Source organism: Pristis pectinata, chromosome 21, assembly GCF_009764475.1.
Source record: "Pristis pectinata isolate sPriPec2 chromosome 21, sPriPec2.1.pri, whole genome shotgun sequence".
NCBI classification, from domain to species: domain Eukaryota; kingdom Metazoa; phylum Chordata; class Chondrichthyes; order Rhinopristiformes; family Pristidae; genus Pristis; species Pristis pectinata.
The window spans coordinates 2,205,284-2,224,964 of NC_067425.1; the positions used below are offsets into that span (position 1 = coordinate 2,205,284).

Consider the following 19,681-nt stretch of genomic DNA (forward strand, 5'->3'; position numbering starts at 1 on the left):
GGTCAATTGAAAGTGTGAGGAATAATTTTACACGAAACGGAAATTAAGGGCTATAGATTGTAGAGGAAGAAATGACTGGGGAAATGGGATTGCTCTCTGAACCAGCATGGACTTGATGGGCCAAACAGCCTCCTTCTGTGTCATAGGGAAAGTTAATATTAAGGGTTGTAGAGGAGAGGCAGGTAAATGGAGTTAGGATATGGGTCAGCCGTGACCTTAGGGAATAGTGGAAGAGGTTCGATGGGCTGAATGGCCTCTCACTGCTCCCTTGTGATTTGCACTGAGGAATGAGCACCGAAGCAATGTTGAACGAGAGACACTGAGCAAGTCCGCAATGTGTCCCAGGGGATCACAATCCTACCCTCAACCAGCTCCCTGTGGCCACTGTTCTGCAGCCCTCTCCTGCCTCCCACTGCCACAACCGGCGGTGAAACTTCCTGGCCACCCACCCCACTGGGCCAACACCACCTAGAAACAGTACAGCCAGAAATCTCAGCAAATCTTGAAGCAATGGTACAAGGCTTCACTGATGCTTCCAAGGTGCACAGATGGCGATGAATTTAATGATCACGCACTCACACATCCTGCAGACTCTCTGGAGCTGTGAAGAATGAGAAGTGATCTCATTGAACAAGAACATGATTTCTGAGGGCTTGACATGGTGCGAGTTAAAGGCTGCCTCCTCCACTCACATCAGTAAGATCATCTTCTGCCTCAGTTGCACCTTCCTGCTCTTCCCCCACATACTACTATCCCCTGAATGTACAATTGTTGATCAGTATCACCCCTGAGCACTGTGGTGGGGAGAGAATTACAATGAATTATAATCCTGTGCTGAAATTTCTGACTAACCTGTCTGTAAATGGTGTTGGTCCCATGGATAGGGGTAGTCAGGGGGTTTAATTACCAATTCCAGCACTGTGTAGCAGTGATCTCAGTTGGACAGTACCCCAATGAATCATTCTTTTGAGGGAAGCGAGGGCTATATAACCAATGCTAAAAGAATATTCAGTAAAACTCTGATAACCCGGCACAGATGGGCCTTTGATGCTGGACTGGCAGATTTTCCAAGTTAGTGGATGTCATTCCTGTTAATACCCCAACATACTTTAGTATAATACACATTAGTGTAATGTATTTTTCATGAACCCAGCAAGTTTAAAAGGATGTTACTAGGACTGGGACCTTGGTAAATTTAAGAGGAGTGCGGGAATGGGGCCCCAGTGTGTTTAAAGGGAGTGCAGGAAAAGAGGTTCCAGTGAATTTAAAGAGAGCACAGTAAACAGACTCCAGAGAATTTAAAGGGAGCGAAGGTAATGGTTTCCTGGTGTGTTTAAAGGGAGTATGGGAAACATTACTCAGTGAGCCAGGTGCCAAATCATCAGTATTTCTGGACAATGCAATAGTGGGTTATTGGATTTTTTCTGTAGATGGGGGTGGGATTGTGTTTGCTCGGTGTTGATGCCTCCTGGGACACACAGTGCAGTTAGAGTCACAGAGAGATAACAGCACGGAAGCAGGCTCTTCGGCCCACCAAGTCTGTGCCAACCATCGAGCACCAATTTACATTAATCCCACTTTATTCTCCCCACAGTCCCATCAACTCCCCCCAGATTCTAGCACTCATCCACACACTGGGGACAATTTACAGTGGCCAATTAACATACCAACCTGCATGTCATTGGGATGTGGGAGGAAACTGGAGCACCCGGGGGAAACCCATGTTTTCACAGGGAGAACGTGCAAACTCCACACAGACAGCACCCAAGGTCAAGAGTGAACTGGGGTTGCTGCAGCAGGTCTACCTGTTGCTTTCTTGGTGTTTCTCATTTCTTTGATGCTTATCTTCAATGCCAACTGACTGACTCTTTCTCTAGTGATTATACCCCACTCACAATTTTCCAGCAAGAGGAAGCATCTTGCATGTTAAAGCCCTTTTCTATATTTCAGTGAGATCACCTCTCGTTGTTCCAAATGCCAGGCAATGTGATCTGAGTCTTTCAAACTCTCCTCCTCAGACAAAATCCCTTTGTTACAGGAACTGTCCAGGGAACCTTCCTTCCCTCTAAGGCAAGTATATTTGATAAGGAGTCATACTTAGCTCCCTGAAGTGGTGACACAGGTGGCTAGGGCAGTGCAGAAGTTATTTGGTGTGACTGCCCTCATAGGCCGAGGTACTGAGTATAAGAGGTAGGACATCATGTGCAGTTGTACAAAACATTAGACTGCACTTGGAGCATTGTGTACAGTTCTGGTCACCACACTACAGGAGGGATGTGGTAGCAATAGAGAGAGTGGAGGAGAGATTCCCCAGGATGTGGCCTGGAATGGAGGGCTGTAGCTATAAGGAGAGATGCACTGCCCAAGAGATGGTGGAGGCAGGTGCTCTCACAACATTTAAGAAGCATCTGGATAGACCTTAATCACCAAGGTATAGAAGTCTGCAAACCAAGTGCTGGTAAATGGGATTAGCATGGATGGATACTTGATGGTCGGTATAGACGTGGTGGGCCGAAGGGCCTGTGTCTGTGCTGTCTGACTCTATTTCCAGCATCTGCAGATTTTTGATTTTCAGCCACAGCTTTAATAATTGATTCATGTAATTCCGTGACCACTGATGTCAGTCTGACAGTCAGTTTGTTCCCGGATTCCTCTCTCCCTCCTTTCAGAAATGGCAATTACTTTCCCACCTCCCAGTCCACAGGGACCATTCTAAAATCCGGGGAATTCTGAATCCACTGTCTTTGAAGCCATCTCCTTAAAACTCAAGGACATAGGCCATCAGGTCCAGAGGATTATTGGATGGTGGTCCCATTGATTTCCTGAGTATTACTTTTTAAAATTAATTCCTTCACAAGATTTGGGTGCCAGCATTTATTGCCTGTCCCTGTTGCCTTTAAGCCCCTCAATCTCATGACTTCCTTGGTCCTTCACTCATTCTCTGTTGCTTTTCTGTTTTCCACCCCAAGGACAGAAGCATTTGTTTAAAGCTGCCCCAATATAATTCCTCTGCCATTAAGAGATGAATATTTCCTTCTGCTTTCTTTGTAGTAGTGGTTAGTGTAATGCTATTACAGCGCCAGCGACCCAGGTTCAATTCTGGCTGCTGTCTGTACGTTTGTACGTTCTCCCCATGTCTGCATGGGTTTCCTCCGGGTGCTCCGGTTTCCTCCCACATTCCAAAGACGTATGGGTTAGGAAGTTGTGGGCATGCTATGTTGGCGCCAGAAGCATGGCGACACTTGCGGGCTGCCCCCAGAACACTCTACGCAGAAGATGCATTTCACTGTGTGTTTTGATGTACATGTGACTAATAAAGATATCTCATCTTATCTTAGACAAACACGTCAGCTTTTAGTTTGTTTTGATACATGCTGATAGTTTACTGTCACCCTGTTCCTCCTTTCTAGATTTCTTCATCCTCCTCTGGGCTGAACTCCCGAACCCTCCCCAGTCCCAGACCACTGACTCGTTTCAGCAATGTTGAAAACTTCCTTTAATCTAATAGCACCAGAAACTTCTCTTCCTGGTCACAAGTCTCATGGGGTTTTTATTGCTTACGGGGGAAAACCCAACTCCCTCCTTAAAGGTACGTATGACAGGCTATAAACACCGGCCTCTGGTGACCCCAAATCAGGTGAATGAATGAATGAATTGAAAAATATAAATCAGCCTAGATTATGCACAGGTCGGATTTTGTTCCTCAAACCTCAGCCTCAGAAGTGAGTACAACTACAATTCATAACCAGCACTTCCTCAGTGACAATCGTTCATTAGGTGTGAAAGGGACAGTTTTACAGCTATAACCACAACACAGCCTTGTGTCTCGTTGTCTGCAGCAGTTGTAAAACTAGCAGTGAATAGAACTGCAGGAAATAAAGGAAGAAATGTAACCAAACACCTCAAACTAATGAAGGTGGCATTCTACCAGGTTATCAGAAGAAGCTTGCCTGACCCAGAGTTGTTAACCCATGTGTTTCCTCCCTAGAGGTGGTACATGCTCACTATTGCTTGGGTGTGGGCACCATTTCTTGTTCATCCCTAGCTGTCCTTGATGAAGTGGTTGTGTGCTGCCTTCTTGCACTGCTGGTTGTAAGTTTGCTACAACTGAATGATTTTCTGGGCTAGTTTAGAATCAAGCACTTTAATTTGGGACTACTGTTACATGTAAGCCCAGGTGAAGTAAAGGTGGCAGGAGGTTTTCTGCTTTTCTCTCAGTGAAGAAGTTGGGTTTGTACAATCATCTTCTCTTTCACAAGGTTTTTTTTTAATTGAGCTGAATTCAGAATCTCAAATTGACAGTGGGTTTGAACTCCTGTTCTCAGAGTAATGCTGTCAACAAATGCTCTCGGGGCCTGCTGAGGTGGCCTTCAATATCCCAGTGAATGAAAATCAAAAATCTGCAGACACTGAAAAGTTGAAATAAAAACAGGAAATAAAAAACATTCAGCAAGTCAGGCAGCGTCTGTGGAGAGAGAAACAGAGGCAAAATTTCATGTTGAAGAGGTCTGCCAAAAGGTCGCTGACCTAAAGTGTTAATTCTTATTCACTCTCCATAGATGCTTCAATTAGTTTTCTTTCTTCCATGCCTCCTCCGTGAGTTGTCGACAGAGATCAATAAGTCAGCAGAGATTGGATGCCCCAGCAACTTACTTCCAAACAGGTTTTAATTTAACTCTGCTGTTACCAATTGGTTCCTGTAAACCCCTCGAAGAGTGGAAATGGGGAACTTCCTCCTACAAGGGGTGGTTGAAGGAAATCTCCCCGTGTAGCTACGGCAGAAAGAAAAAGCACTTACTTTTACTGAGATGACTTCATGTGGAGAGACTGGGATTGTTCTCCCTGCTAGTTAGGAGCAGAAGCCAGCAATATCACCCCTTGAACCTACTCTGTCACTCAATAAGGTCAGAGCTGATGTGATTTTGGCCTCAGCTCCACTTCCCTGTCTATCCTATTACCCTTGACATCCCTCTGTCCATCCCAGCCTTGAATATATTCAGTAACCCCACTTTCACAGCTCTCACGGGAGGGAATTCCAAAGATTCACCGCCCTTTGAGAGAAGAAATTCCTTCTTATCTCCATCTTAAAAAGTGACTATTCTAAAATGATGCCCCTGGTTCTAGAAACCCCCACTAGGCAAGACATCATTTCGGTATCCAAATTGTCAAGTCCCTTCAGAAGCTTTTATATTTCATTAAGATCACCTCTCATTCTTGCAAACTAAGAGTATAGGCCCAACTGCTCAATCATTGCTCAGAGATGTTTCACGTAATGAGGGAGTCCAGACAGTCTGAACAGTTGAGGAGTTGATAACCAGGCAGCACAGACTGAATTGAATTGGTTTATTATTGTCACACATGCTGAGGTACAGTGAAAAACTTGTTTTACATGCCATCCATATAGATCACTTCATTACACAACAGTGCATTGAGGTAGTACAAGGGAAAACAGTAAGTGTTACAGCCACAGAGAAAGTGCAGTGCAGGTAGACCATATGGTGCAAGGCCACAACGGGGTAGATTGTGAGGTCAAGAGTCCATCTTACCATACTAGGGGACCATTCAATAGTCTTATAACGGCGGGATAGAAGCTGTCCTTGAGCCTGGTGGTACGTGCTTTCAGGCTTTTGTATCTTCTGCCCGATGGGAGGGGGGGGAGAAGAGACAATGTCCGGGGTGGGAGGTGTCTCTGATTATGTCGGCTGCTTTACCGAGGCCATGAGAAATGCAGACAGTCCACGGAGGGGAGGCTGGTTTCCGTGATGTGCTGGGCTGTGTCCACAATTCTGCAGTTTCTTGCAGTCACAGGCAGAGCAGTTGCCGTACCAAGCCATGATGCATTCAGATAGGATGCTTTCTATGGTGCATTAATAAAAATTAGTGAGGGTCGATGGGGACATCCAAATTTCTTTAGCCTCCTGAGGAAATAGAGGTGCTGGTGATCTTTCTTGATCATGGCATCTATGTGGTTGGACCAGGACAGGCCATTGGTGATGTTTACTCCTGGGAACTTGAAGCTTTCAACCCTCTCGACCTCAGCACCGTTTAAACAGGTGCATGTGCACTGCCCCCCCTTCCTGAAGTCAATGAGCAGCTCCTTTGTTTTGCTGACATTGAGGGAAAGGTTGTTGTCATGACACACGAGGTTTAACGTGAGAAACCAGAGGGGAGATGGGATAAAATGCCATTCAGCAACAAGTTGTTGGGAGTTGGAATTCACTGAAGATTAGAGGAAACAATCCAATCACAGCCTGCAGAAGGGGGGATATTGAAGGAGAAGGAATGGCTGGGAAGGAGCATCAAAAATGTGACAGATGCTGGAAGTCTGAAATAGAAAATGGTGGAAACACTCAGCAGTTCAGGCAGCATCTGTGGAGAGAGACACAGTTAATGCTTTAGTTCTGGCGCCCTTCATCAGAACTGGGAAAGAGAGAAAACATGAGTTAGTTTTAGGTAGCAGAGGAGGTGAGAGAACAGATGAATAGAAGAAAGGGAATATCTCTGGTAGGTCGAGACCATAATGTGGCAGTTCAGGGGCAGATAAGGTCAGCTTAAGCTTCTCTGTCCATGTAATGTGTTGCTAATGGCAATGCTGTAGGACATGTCCAGCAGGTGAAACAATATATAAAAAAAGAAAGACAAACTAAAAGGACAAGAGGCAGAAATTCTGATACAGCAGAAAGAAAGAGCAAGCTTTAAAGCTGGAGAATTTGCTCCCGTTACAACATGCCCAGACAGAATGGGAGGTATTATTCCTTGAGCTTATGTTGGGCCACAGACAGAGAGGTCAGAGAGGGAATGGGATGGGGAATTAATGTGGCAGCAACAGGAAGCTCATGGTCACTCCTGGGCTCTACCTTGCAGGAATTGCAGGGAGGTGGGAAAAGAATGAAGAGTCCAACTAATCCAAATCATCTTTGAAAGATGTGGTGGAATTCAATGGACTGAAGCCCTCCTTCCGTGCTCTTCCATTCAGTAATTCCAGGATCTGCTCATTGAGTGAAATGGCACGGGGTGCTAGGGTACCCGGTAGGGTATTGACACTGGCAATAGACTAGTTGGGCCAAATGGCCTGTCCCTGTGCTGTACACATCCTATGCAGTATCAGGCACCTGACTCTGACCAAGCTTTGTGGAGAGCAGCCAACTTTGTGGCAATGATACAGACTCTTCATGCTGTGGCTCCTAGCACCAATCGGATGCATCACTATTTGTTCCTGTACCATGCACTCTCCTCTCCTGATTAATGCCAGGGCCATTCAGCCAAAACCTGTGCCTCTCTGGATGATCCGATGATCTGTGTCTGGGAACAGTATGTGAGGATACTGCGTCTGCAGAGATCTGAGATCAGAGTCAAGCTTGATCCCACCCACACCTAATGTGTGTTCACATGCTCCTCACAGTGGGTTACACTGGGTGGCCATCAGGATTGGGGATGTGAATTAGCTTCCTTTATCTAATCCAAGCATTCCACAGAATATCATTGCAAAGAACGGGTGTTTCACAGCCTCCACCTCTCCCAAACACTTCCCACCAATTAAGTACTTTTGAAATGTAGGGTGGCATACCATAGAAGGGAAAGTGCGAAATGAGCACCACACTATGGGAGGAGTGGTGCCGGGGAAGAGCTGCACTTAGGAAGGGCAATGCTGAGGGATTGCCGCCCTATGGGAGGGCAGTGTTAAGGAAGCATTACACCATCTGAGGGGAGCACTTCACTACTGAAGATGCCATTTTTTGGACAAGGCATCACATTGTGAGAGATGTGGAGCTGAGGATGTGCCACAGCATCACTGGGGCAGTGCAATGGCAAGTGCAGTCACTAAACTGTGTACAGCAAGATCCCACAAACAACAGGAACTAAGTAACCAGATATTCCATTTGCACAGTAAATAATCATTGGTTAGGACACCGGGGAGTGCTCCCCTGAACATCTTAAAAGTCGTGCTTGGGATAATTAGCATTCAAGCGAATGACAGGACTGGGCTACGGCTTAATGCAATTCTGACTGTGCGGCGCTCCCTCAGCACCGCCCCCCCCCCACAGTGCGGCGCTCCCTCAGCACCGCCCTTCACAGACGCTCCCTCAGCACCGCCCCCCCCCCCACAGTGCGGCGCTCCCTCAGCACCGCCCCTCCCCCACAGTGCGGCGCTCCCTCAGCACCGCCCCCCCCACAGTGCGGCGCTCCCTCAGCACCGCCCCTCCCCCACAGTGCGGCGCTCCCTCAGCACCGCCCCTCCCATAGTGCGGCGCTCCCTCAGCACCGCCCCTCCCATAGTGCGGCGCTCCCTCAGCACCGCCCCTCCCACAGTGCGGCGCTCCCTCAGCACCGCCCCTCCCACAGTGCGGCGCTCCCTCAGTCCTGCACTGGAATCTGACTGGATGTTGTCAGCCATTTGGTTGCGAAATCATATCTGTGGCCCGGTTTAATGACAGGCATAGCTGGACGCCCGGCTGCAGAAGCGAAAGGAACCTTAAACGGGGAGCTGGGGGAAACCTGCCTTTGAAGCGCTCGTCAGCAGCTCGCAGCTCGCAGCACGACGCGCACATCCCGCGCTCCCGCCACCCACACGCCGCTGACAGCCGCACTATCTTCCTCGCGCGACTTGACACAGCGGCCTTCGCTTCTCTTTGTGTCTGCGCTCCGCTGCGCCGAAGCACAGCGCGGACGGTTCGGGCGAGGCACGGAGGGCGCGGTGCCCGGCACTATGTGCTTTGTGCCTATTGCGAGCGGGAGGGGGGAGGGGAAAGAAGGCTGGCCTGGTATCCTTCCGCCGCACTCCTTTTCCTCTGCTACGCATGTGCGCGCCCACACCAAAGTAGAGAGAGGGAAAAAAAAGTGCGCTAACCTCATCACCGTCGGAGCCGAGGCGCAAGCGCCCGGCAGGCCCGGCCCGGCACTACACTGTCGGTCCGCCATTTTGGCAGCTGCTCGGCGGCGGGTGCGAGGCTGGTGTGTCGGCGGCTTCCTGAGCACGGCGCTCGCTCCTCGGTGCCTCTCTCTCTCTCCTCCACCATCTCTCTCCCACGAATAAAACAGCGAAAAGCATCTGTAAATTTTTTTTTAGCGGCTTAAAATAAAACTCGGCCAGCCCCTTCCCGGCAGAGAGAAAACCCTCCCCCCGTCGAGCGCCTCAGCTTCCCCCCCGCCGGAGAAGATGGATGACCGCGAGGATCTGGTCTACCAAGCCAAGCTGGCCGAGCAGGCTGAGCGCTATGACGGTGAGTGATCGGGGGAGGGGGCGATGTTTCGGGACAGCGGTGCGGGGGGGGTTGTCTCGCCTCCCGGCGGGGTTTTGCCCCCTCCCCGCCCCCGGCCGCCGGCTCCATACACTGCACAAAATGGCGGCCGGCGGCGGCTCGGAGCCCGCGCTCCCTTCCCCCCGCCTCCCCCGTCCCTGGGTGCCCCCCTCCCACCCCTCACTCCCGCCTTTCCCCTCGGTTCTGGGTAGGGCACGGGTGGACGGCATCGGGTGTGGAGGTGGTGGCCGATCCCTGATCCGCACCCCCCCCCACCCCACCCCGCTCCGCACCGACCCCTCCCTTCCTCGGCATGGCGAGGCGCCTCCGCCGCAGGCTCCCCTCCTTAGTACTCTTCCCTGCATTTCTTTCTTCCTCGTCCCCCACCGCTTCCTCATTTTTAATTTAAATGCATTTTCTCTGAACGTTTTACCGGCACCTCTCTCGAAACCGGTTCGACCTGATTACCTACTCCCTGCCCAGAATGGCGTTGAGCGGCTTCCTGCATCCATGGTGGGGTCAATGAAAGGGGGCAGGGTCGCTCCCCCACCGTCGTTCTAAAGGATTTTATTGGTGTTTGTCCCTATTTGAGACCCACCCAGAGAATCTCCGGTCAGTCCTCGGCTCTCTAAATGTTTAAAGCCATATTCAATGAAAATTAAGAAAAAAGGGATCTTTTAATATACAATGGGTTTGGATAACTGCACAATAGGATTTTTTTACTCTGCCGAGGCGGAAGTTGCAGGTCACTCTTGGCGCACACATGCTGAGAAATGAGGCAAAGAATTTTTCAAGTCCAGCAACATGCTGTTTTTACTTACTCTAAATACTTTTTTTTTGTCCCCTTTTGGCCTGCCCTATTGAATTTTTATCCAGTGAAGGTTGTGTGGGCTATTTTTCGATCTATTTTTAAGGGTTAGTCTGGGTTCTGCAGCCACAGCCCTGGCAATGTGTAGCTTTGGGGTTGAGTAGTGACAAAATTCTAACATTAAAAAAAAATTTGCTTGACCAAACAGCTCATTTGTTGAATTGTTAATTGTGGCAAATATTTTTCAACTCCATTCCTTCAGCTGTACAATCAAAATATGCTATTAACGTTTAGCACCGTCATGCCTCTGTGGCAGTATGTTCATTTCATTGTCTGTATACTAATGCCCAGTTTCTTTTTGAAGGGTGGGGAGCTTATTCTGTTTTGCAATTACAGGGAGATTAGTGGTTCTACTCTTGTTTTATGGTATATTTCACCTGTGTTATGATTTCATGGTATGTTGTAATATTCCAAAACTGTAATAGGAACCATTTTTAATCTTAACAGGGTTGTGCCTTGTGTGTCTCAAGAGTGAGATATTCTTGGTGGTGCACTTTAGTCTTACATTCAGAAAGCTAACAGGCTGGGTTAGTCTTGCTGCTATTTTGATGGGGGAGGTTGTCAAGTATTTAGACCGAAGGGTTTGTGGTAATCTTACATCAAACTTAATTATTTCAGTTGTCATAAAATTTTTTTCCTTATTTTGCTAATTGCACACAAGTACAATTGTACAGTGATTTTTGCCAGTGCTGCCATTATTCTGGTGCGTGGGTGGCACAAGCAGAGTGCATAATACATCTATGCAGCCACTGGCTCCCAGGCAGCATGTGATACATTGGTCAAGCAATGGAATTGGTTTGAGATTTTTTTTGAAGATGTGGATTCATGAAAATTGTTCTATGCCATTACTGGTGTATTATGCTAACCACATGAACAAGATTGCAGTGCTATAAATGATTTCATTGAGTATTGTGGCTAAAATAAATCTCCAGTTACTAATAATATAAGGTCTTTAAAGAAAAGAAATGGTATCTTCTTTTCAGCAGGACTTACTTGTGTATGTTAAAAGTACCTAACCTGGTGGTTTTGAGGCATTTCATCTGCAGAGATCACAAACATTCCAGGCCTTTTCATATTAACTATTCTGAAGTTTGTTTCTGAAACTGATAATAGCTGTTAACCATATTTTGCTATAGATTTAAACTGAACAACAGCATGAAATGATGGGCAGGAGAGAACTAGAATAATTGTGAACAATTCATATTTGCAACAAATAAAGCTTAATCTGTAAACACGTCTCCCATGTGTGTTTTTTAAATTAATCTGCATTAAGTTGAGGCATTTTCACTCTTAAATATTTTAATATTGGAAAATAATTGGCTCATTTTAATGGGCTGCAGGGGACTGAGTCATCCTGGCAAAGAGGATGCAACATTTGATCTGATTAGCTGTGATATTAATTGTCCTACCAGCTAATCCTTGGTTCATCCATCCTGTTCTAAGGGGAAGCATGGAGTGGGAACTTGAATTGTTTGTAGTAGCAGAATTTCTTGTCTGTTTCTACCTGGTCCAACATTCAGAATTTTAGTTTGCATAGACTTTCTAGTTTTTTTTCGGTTTGACCCATTTGCTTCCTTGATTTTATTCTGACTGTGCTCCATGTCCTATACCTCTCGTCATCTTAGACCATTTAGCTTGTGTGAAATAGGTCATGATGGCTCGTGAGACTGAAAATGCCACAAGATCTGTGACTAAGACATCCTTGACATCTGCCTGCCAGTTATGTGTGTGGGACTTTTGCATTTTCATTCCAGTTATTTAATCAGTTGATGCTTAGTACAGGATTTGGTGTGTTTTAAAGGCAATACAGAATCTCAAATGTAGACATTTAACCAAGTATTAGAAACTTGATTCCAATTTTTCTGTACAGCAGTCAAACCCCCTCTGTACACTGATCAAATGGCCTAATCTCATCAGCAGGTGTAACAAGTACTGATGAGAATTAGGAATCCACATCGTCTGAGGGCCATTTGTATCACCCCAATTTCTGTTGTAACTAGGATCACCTAATTACCTACAGACTGAGAAATGCAGTTAGCACCTATTTTGTGTGGTTAGTGAAGATGAATGAATTTTATTTTATATGGTGTAGTCTTACATCCTCATTAGATCCTTAAAGACCTTGCAACCAGTCACATAGTGATGTGCATTCTCTGTTAATGTAGGTAAGTGGGGCACAACAAAAGTGTCCATTTCATGATTTTCCACGGATGTGGGGATGGGCTTTGGTAAAACTGTTAGAAACCTTCAGTTAGAATTTCATCCCACATATGGCATACCTGTATACTGCATTTATAGTGTTTGCCCAGAGTCGGTGCTGAAGTCAGCAGGAGATAACTGATGTTTAGAGTTCTACCCAGCATGATCAAGTTTGCCACTAGGGAAGCCAGAAAAACTCCAGTTTTAATGAAAACTGGCATTATGCAGACTAATAACCAAGCTGCAGTAGTGATTAAGGTTTATGTTTCTGCATCCTTGGACAAATATATTCCTGGTTTAGGTGAATTTGTATGCTTTGGGAGACATGGACAAGGATAATTTATGGCACTTAATTATAAATATAGTACTTGTGTAAATGATCCCAGCCATTTCTTGGTTGAAGTACTTTGTGACAGAATTTGCCAATTCAGTTGAATGAAAAACAACTGTTACTAATTTACCGTAGCTGCTTTTTAATATTCAAACCTGGCTAAGTTTCCAGTCAGCTCAAAGGGTTTGGGTCATTTTGATACTGATTATAAAACATTAATTTCTGACTCCTGCAACTAAAGCTAATGTGAGATTGGGAATCCAGTCACTTGTTCTCAGTTTTAAGTTGAAATTCAATCATATCAAGTCTTCAGATTTTAAGTACACAATGGAGATTAGATGGGTCCCAGAGATGGCTTGGGTCGTGTCCCCTTGTCTTTGAATATGGTGTGTTCCAGTCTACTATATATAATTTTTGAGAAACTAAGATGAGTATTAAAGCTTAATGAAGGGCATTAAGTTTGTAAGGATTGGGGAATGAAAAACACGGGCAATGGTTATTGATTCCAGAGAGACTAAACTAAACAATTTTCTACATCAGAAAATAAAGCAATAAGTAGTGATAAGGGGTGGGAGATTCAGGCAGTCATAAAAGCCAAGATGTGAAACTGTTAGATTGAGAGGCATTAAGGAATGTTGTAGAGACCCCAAAGAAGATGGATTATTGTTAAGATCACTTTGACAAAATGACTGTTATTGTGACAAGCTAGAGACTAATCTGAAAGCTGTGAAATACTGAGTTGTGTCTTCAAAAGCATTAAGATTTTTATGCAGAGCAGCACAAATTGGGAGAGAGCAAAGCCCCTGTGAACTAAATTTATTGTCAAATTGATTAAATGCAAGTAAACTGCAATGTTTTCTAGGAAACAGTTTTTGAAGCACAAATCTAGAGGGATGTGATGACGGCTTGGTGTTTAGTCAAATGATCTGACAGATCTAATTATGATTGGTTGTCATGGTGAACAGATGGCAGAAAGGAGGTGGGTTGGTGTTGGAGAAAAGTGATCTTAAAAAGGACAGCTTGATTTTTCTTTCATGGTAAAGCTAACCATTGGGATGGCAGCATGGGTGTGGAGCTTTGGAATCGGAATTGTGGGAAGGGTGTCTGTTTAGCCCATCATATGTACCAGAGCTTAAAACAGTACCTTTGATCTCTTCCCCATTCATTATTCAGTATTTCGAGTATTTATCTGGTGCAGATTTAGCTTCCATCTTGTCTTTAGTTGGAAGTTCTACCACAGCTGATTTTTCATTCAACTTCCAGTGATAAATTGGCCTTTTTTTCCAAAGGTGGCAGGTAATTTGACCTTATTAAAACCATAATATTTTGTTAAAACATTGTGTACTTGTGTACTCTCCATTATGTACTTAATTTTGTTTAAACCATAATTTTTTCCAACCTGCTGAATGTGTCCTAGTTTTGAAAGTGATTTTTTGGGTACCATCTGGCAGTAGTATCAATGCCAGAGGGTATTCTAACAAGATACTAATTGATGATTTGTATAAACTTGGTATTATCTTTATTAATGCTGAGTACCCCTATTTCTAAGTCGGGATCCATATATTGTACTTGACCCTTTTGTAAAAATGAGTTTACAAAATGTTTTTTTTAAAAAGTCTGGAAATGCAGCAAGTTAGACAGCATCTATTGAAGAAACAATGCTCAGGTTGTAATCTTTCATCAGAAATTGATGTGCAAACCTAGATTCTGCTGATTATTGTAAGCTGACCCCTCCGTTATAGCAGTTCAGATAATGGAAATTTTTCCTCATGGAATATACAAATTGCACCCCAAAAATTTGAGAGATGGGAAAAAAATTCAACAAAATGCGAAAGAATTAAGAAATTGTCAATTTTTATTCTTAGTCACTCACTACTGTGGGGCTTTGGATATGACATCACAGCATGGATTGGGTTGGCAGTCACTGCGAAGTCTCTTTCCCGCCCTCCTCCCCCTCCCATTGCCATGCTCTCTCCAGTCCAAGGACAAGTGCACAGACGTCTTGGAGTGTAGCGCTGCCGTGCTCTTCATCTGCATGGCATTTGCTCTGCTGTGCTATGTTGTGGGGAGCCACAGTAGCGTGGCCAGCTCTTACACCTGCTCCTTAAAATAATCCTTTGGCCTTCACTTGCACTAAACCACTGCACTTTAACTCATCACCTCCCATGCATTCCATCTAACCTACCTTTCTCTCATGAGCGCTGATGCTCTGATATCCCCACTTCCTAAACCCTTTCAAAATCCATTAGTCTTGTCCATCCCCCAAGTCTAATGTTGCCCTCGTCTGTTTTATTGGCTATGAGTCAATTTGTTATTACCAATAAAATGACTTAATATGAGGGGGAAACATCATTCCAAAGGAACGCATCTCCACATAACAACGGAAAAGGGGTTCACATTATGGAAAATAGTGGAACGGGTGGCTTTCCAGGAATACAACCCCTCTGTGATGCAGAGGTCTTGGTATGTGCCCTTGCTTATTCTTCTGGTTTGTTTTTCTAATCACTGTACATCATCTCAGCACCTTTTTGCTGAATATGAATTAAAGGTATCTTTAAATTGTTAGAACTTCTAGGTGAAAGGTGATGATTCTAATTGGAAATTTGCTTTCCCAGAGGCCAAAGGAAAAACTTGTTTGCTTATTTTGTTACATGGAGATGTTATTGTTGGAAATATTTCTTTAAAGGGTAACTTTTTTCCCCTCCCCCCCCCCTTTTTTTAAAAGGTGACCGGGGGAGTCCTTTTGGGGTAACAGATGCTACATGATATAGTCAGGGAGAAAACGTTCAATGCCATACTTCGAGCTATGCCTGTAATGGAGCAGCCTTTAATACTTAAAATGGTGGACTCAAGGAGGTGAAATGTTAGGGTAGTGGTGGCTAATGGGGAAGAGATGTTTGTCAAGATTAAGCACCCCAGGAATTTTCATTGGGTAACAGATTAAGCTAATAGTGTCTATACCAATCACACTTGTGTTTAAGTGTAGGTGTGTATGGCTGTATCAATCCATTTAACTATTTTGAGAGGTTACCTTTTTTTAATTTATTCTTTCAAGTAATGTGATTGCTTATTGTCTATTCCACATGAGTAGCTTGCCATTAGAGAATCTTGCTATTTCTAGATTCTCCCAGTCACAGATGTAGACATCAACTGCATTGGTATATCTGGAGTTGTATAACAACAGACTGGGAAATGATGGCAGATTTTCTTGGAGAAAATAAAAAATTGGATGGGTTTTTAATTCATCTATTTACAGATGACCACTTCAATTTCAGATTCAATTATTTCCCCAGCTGCTGCAGCGTGATTCAAGCTTATCATTGGATCAGCAGTCCAAGCTATGGATGTTAGTCCAGTAGCCTAACTATTACGCATTTGCAGTTTCTCCTTGCCGTCTGTGGTAATTCAAAGAAAGGTGGTCCCATTGCCAATCTGCTGGTTGTCTTGTGACCTAAATGGTGGGAAAGCTTTTTGAATGCTACAGTCAACGCAGCTCAGCCTGGCTATGTCTTTTACATCTGAACTCATTAGGTCCTATCAGGATTGGTAATCCCGACTGACATTTCATTCACCTCTCTACTGACGTAGAGAGGCTGATGTTAATTATTATGGTTCTTCCAGGGAGGTGGAAATTCGCAACTGAGAAAAATGCAAATAAATACAATGTAAATTTAATTCAGCAAATAAATTCAACAAATAATCGTGTTGGCATGCCAATTTGACCATTTAAGAGTCTTGTCTATGCTTATGAATAAGTAGAGCTACTTTGGGAATCAGTCAGCTTCAAAAGCATTGTTTTTTTTCTCTGAAAGGATATTTGGGAATGACTGTTTACCAGAAGTAGTTGTTAAAGTGTAGAATACAATTTCAATATATCACTTAGAAGCAGGAAGATCCATAGAGTTTAGGACATCATGTGCTTCAGAAGGTATTGCAGACAGATTGAATGCTAAAGCAAATTTGCCAATAGAGATTCTGTTAGTGTTTCAAGATTCTCCCAGCTGGAGATGTGGACATGTTTGCATATTTGAATAATTCTCAAAGTTTTAGTTAAGTGATCTTATTTGAAATGATGTCAGATGCATGGTGATGCTGTTTTGAAGTGCTTTTGAGGTTTTTGTAGTTTATGATTGCAATTTGAGATTTTTAAATAATTTTGAATTTAATTTAGAATTATTTTGAAATCTTTCACATTGAGCCACATGACATTTAGGTATTACTATTGAATGTGATTTTTGCTGAATTGGCTACAAATTGTAACAAAAAACACAGACAACTTGATGTCGTTGCTTTCATTCCCAATAATGGTAATCTCCCTGATCAGATCTGAGCTTTGTTTGCATCTGATATGAATCTTGCCTTTGCAGTCCCCAGTACAAATATCATCTTTGTGCAATTATGATGAAGTATGAGTCTTAATATTTTGGACATTCTGTTGTTAATAGTGATGCACAAATAAGATAAATTCCTTCTAGCTCTTGCTTTTTTTCCTGAAATTATCAACTGTGCTCCATGGTCCCCAAGTAGTTCATAATATTAACAGCTTGATATTTACTCTAATTGCACATGTATTCTAATATTTTGTGCATTAAATTTCAGTTTATTTACCTGTAGCATCAAATTAATTAAATTATTCAAATTGACTGCCCAGAAGTTCTGAATGTCAAGTATATTTTGTTAAGAACACAGTTGAGGTGGCTATGCAAACCCTGCTTTGCTCACTTTAATCTGATGTCAGCCATTCATTCCATGACAATTCAAGTTATTCAACTATGGTAATTTATGAGCTTTTGATAAAGTGGGTTAAATAGTACAAAACATAACTGGTAGGAAGAAACTTTTTTAATTTGATGCTGAGGCAGGGATTAAGGAGATAGAAATAAGAAAATTTACAGAAGTAGCTAAAGGTTTTTATTCATTCGGTTAAAGGCATTTCCTGAAAATTCCAACCACAATCTGCTTGGAGCTATCATTGTGAAAGCGTTATTGACATGTTGCAATTAGGTGTTTTTAGATGTTTCTAATTATCTTCCACTTTCCTAAGCTTCAATGTAATGTTCAACTTGCTGCTACACTTGCAATTTAAAAATTGCAACAGTTAATGAATTTTAAGACAATACATGAGTGATTCTGCTTCACTGAATGACCATCTTTTTACAAATTGCTGATTGTGAATATTGAAGATTTATGCATAAAGAGCAATTACAGTTTAAAGAAGTCCATTAATACCCTGATTGAAGTGATGTTGGGTATAGTGGAATTGGGCATTTAAGCATTTACTTTTTAAAATGTCTGGTGCTAGCCTGCCTTTGCACTTGAAATGAAATAACTGTTACATCTCTAAATGTAAGATCTCACAGGCTGGAATGTTGAGTGAATCATTAGTTTGATATTTGTTACAGACACTTCAGATGTTCTGTGGTTCCATTGATCCAGATTTCACTATTCCAAGTTCTGTATTCTGACTTCAGATATTCCTCAAGTGAAAGCTTGTTTTAATACATGCCTTAGAATACCTATTACTTGTGAGATTATTATCATGAGCTATCCTTAAGGTCCTTACAATATCAATAACTCTTAAAGCCAGCTGAAAGAAATGTCATTAACTCTTGAGTTAGATTCAAATTAAGTTATTGGAGATGGCGTGTTTATCCAGCCAATTCTGGGGGTTTAAATTGCTGAAATCCAAGAATGGTACTTGCATTCAAAACTACTTCATTGAATTAGGTACACTGCTTTGTTGCTCTGTTCATTGGCTCCACACTGCTGTTTCTATTTGTAACGGTCATTGAGTGTAACTACAAGCTTAATTTTACACAGCAAGTGGATATTTAGAAACAATAATTTTGGAAAAACTCTCCGGCAGTAACATCCAGATCCAATACATTTGCATGTTTCTCACTCAGCAGCCATAATACATCATGTAATCGAACACAAATATTTTGTGGTTAACATTTAACCAACTGAACCCAACTGCATTAGTCTTATGGCTATGTCATTGAGTTAGGGCGGCATGGTAGCGTAGTGGTCAGCACAATGTTATTACAGCGCCAGCAATCGGGGTTCGATTCCCGTTGCTGTCTGTAAGGAGTTTGTACGTTCTCCCGTGTCTGCGTGGGTTTCCTCCCACATTGCAAAGACGTATGGGTAGGTTAATTTGGGTTTAAAATGGGTGGCGTGGACTTGTTGGGCCGGAAGGGCTTGTTACCATGCTGTAAATAAAATTTTAAAAAAATTTAACATTACCACTGTTTTAGTGGCAGAAATCACACATAAGCAGGTGTATTCTGTTTTTAGTCTATTGTCAAAAATACAACCATATTGCAGTTTTGAGATGTTCTCTAATGTTAATCTGCTTGTCAAGATTCACTTTTATTTTCTATGGGCTGCTTTTTTGTCTCAATTTCTATGACCACTTTTTCTTTTGGATTCCATGAAGGGTAATGTGCGTGAAGTCAAAAGTTGTTGGGGGGGTGGGGGGAGACACATTTGCAGTTTTAGTACATTTACAAAAATATTGCTTTGTCTAGAGAGATGGGCTGGGTTTTATGATCTGCAATAGAGAGATGGTGCTTGCTGCTGCTTTGCCTGTTTCCCATTAAGTTCATTCAGTTATTAGCTGTGAAGTCTCCAGCCTGAACAACCAGTCAAACTTGACAATGGGCATAACCTTTTTTCAAAGTTTTAAGTGGGAATAACCTGTTAAAAATCTAAGCTCATAAATTCAATACTTTCAGGAAAAAAACTTTCCAGTGTACTGAGGTCCTTGCAGTTGGTAAAAATCGGATAGTTTGAAATTTCAGAATTACTTTGTTTAAATCACATCTGTGCACTTAAGATTGCTTAAGACCATTTAAGATTAAGGTGGCAGATAATTGACAGTTTGTGGGAGAAACCACGTCTTGGCCTCTTCTGTTGAGTGGTGCTTGACAGCAGGCTGTGTCCTTAACCCAGATATTGGATGGACAAAGTAAAATGGACCTAAAACACAAAAATGCGTAGAATAATTTTTGGAGCTGTTAGCTTGTTAGCAAATTGGCAAAC

At 43.3% G+C, this 19,681-nt stretch overlaps 1 protein-coding gene across 1 annotated transcript in view; it reads left to right on the top strand.

The window, feature by feature from the left end:
* Window positions 1-8,815: 8,815 nt before the first annotated feature.
* The window catches only part of ywhae1 (tyrosine 3-monooxygenase/tryptophan 5-monooxygenase activation protein, epsilon polypeptide 1), a 39,859-nt gene continuing 28,993 nt past the window's right edge, over window positions 8,816-19,681 (top strand). The window contains exon 1 of the mRNA XM_052035488.1: window positions 8,816-9,221. Coding sequence (XP_051891448.1) covers window positions 9,158-9,221 — 64 coding nt within the window. The 5' untranslated portion in view covers window positions 8,816-9,157. The remainder of the gene's footprint in view (window positions 9,222-19,681) is intronic.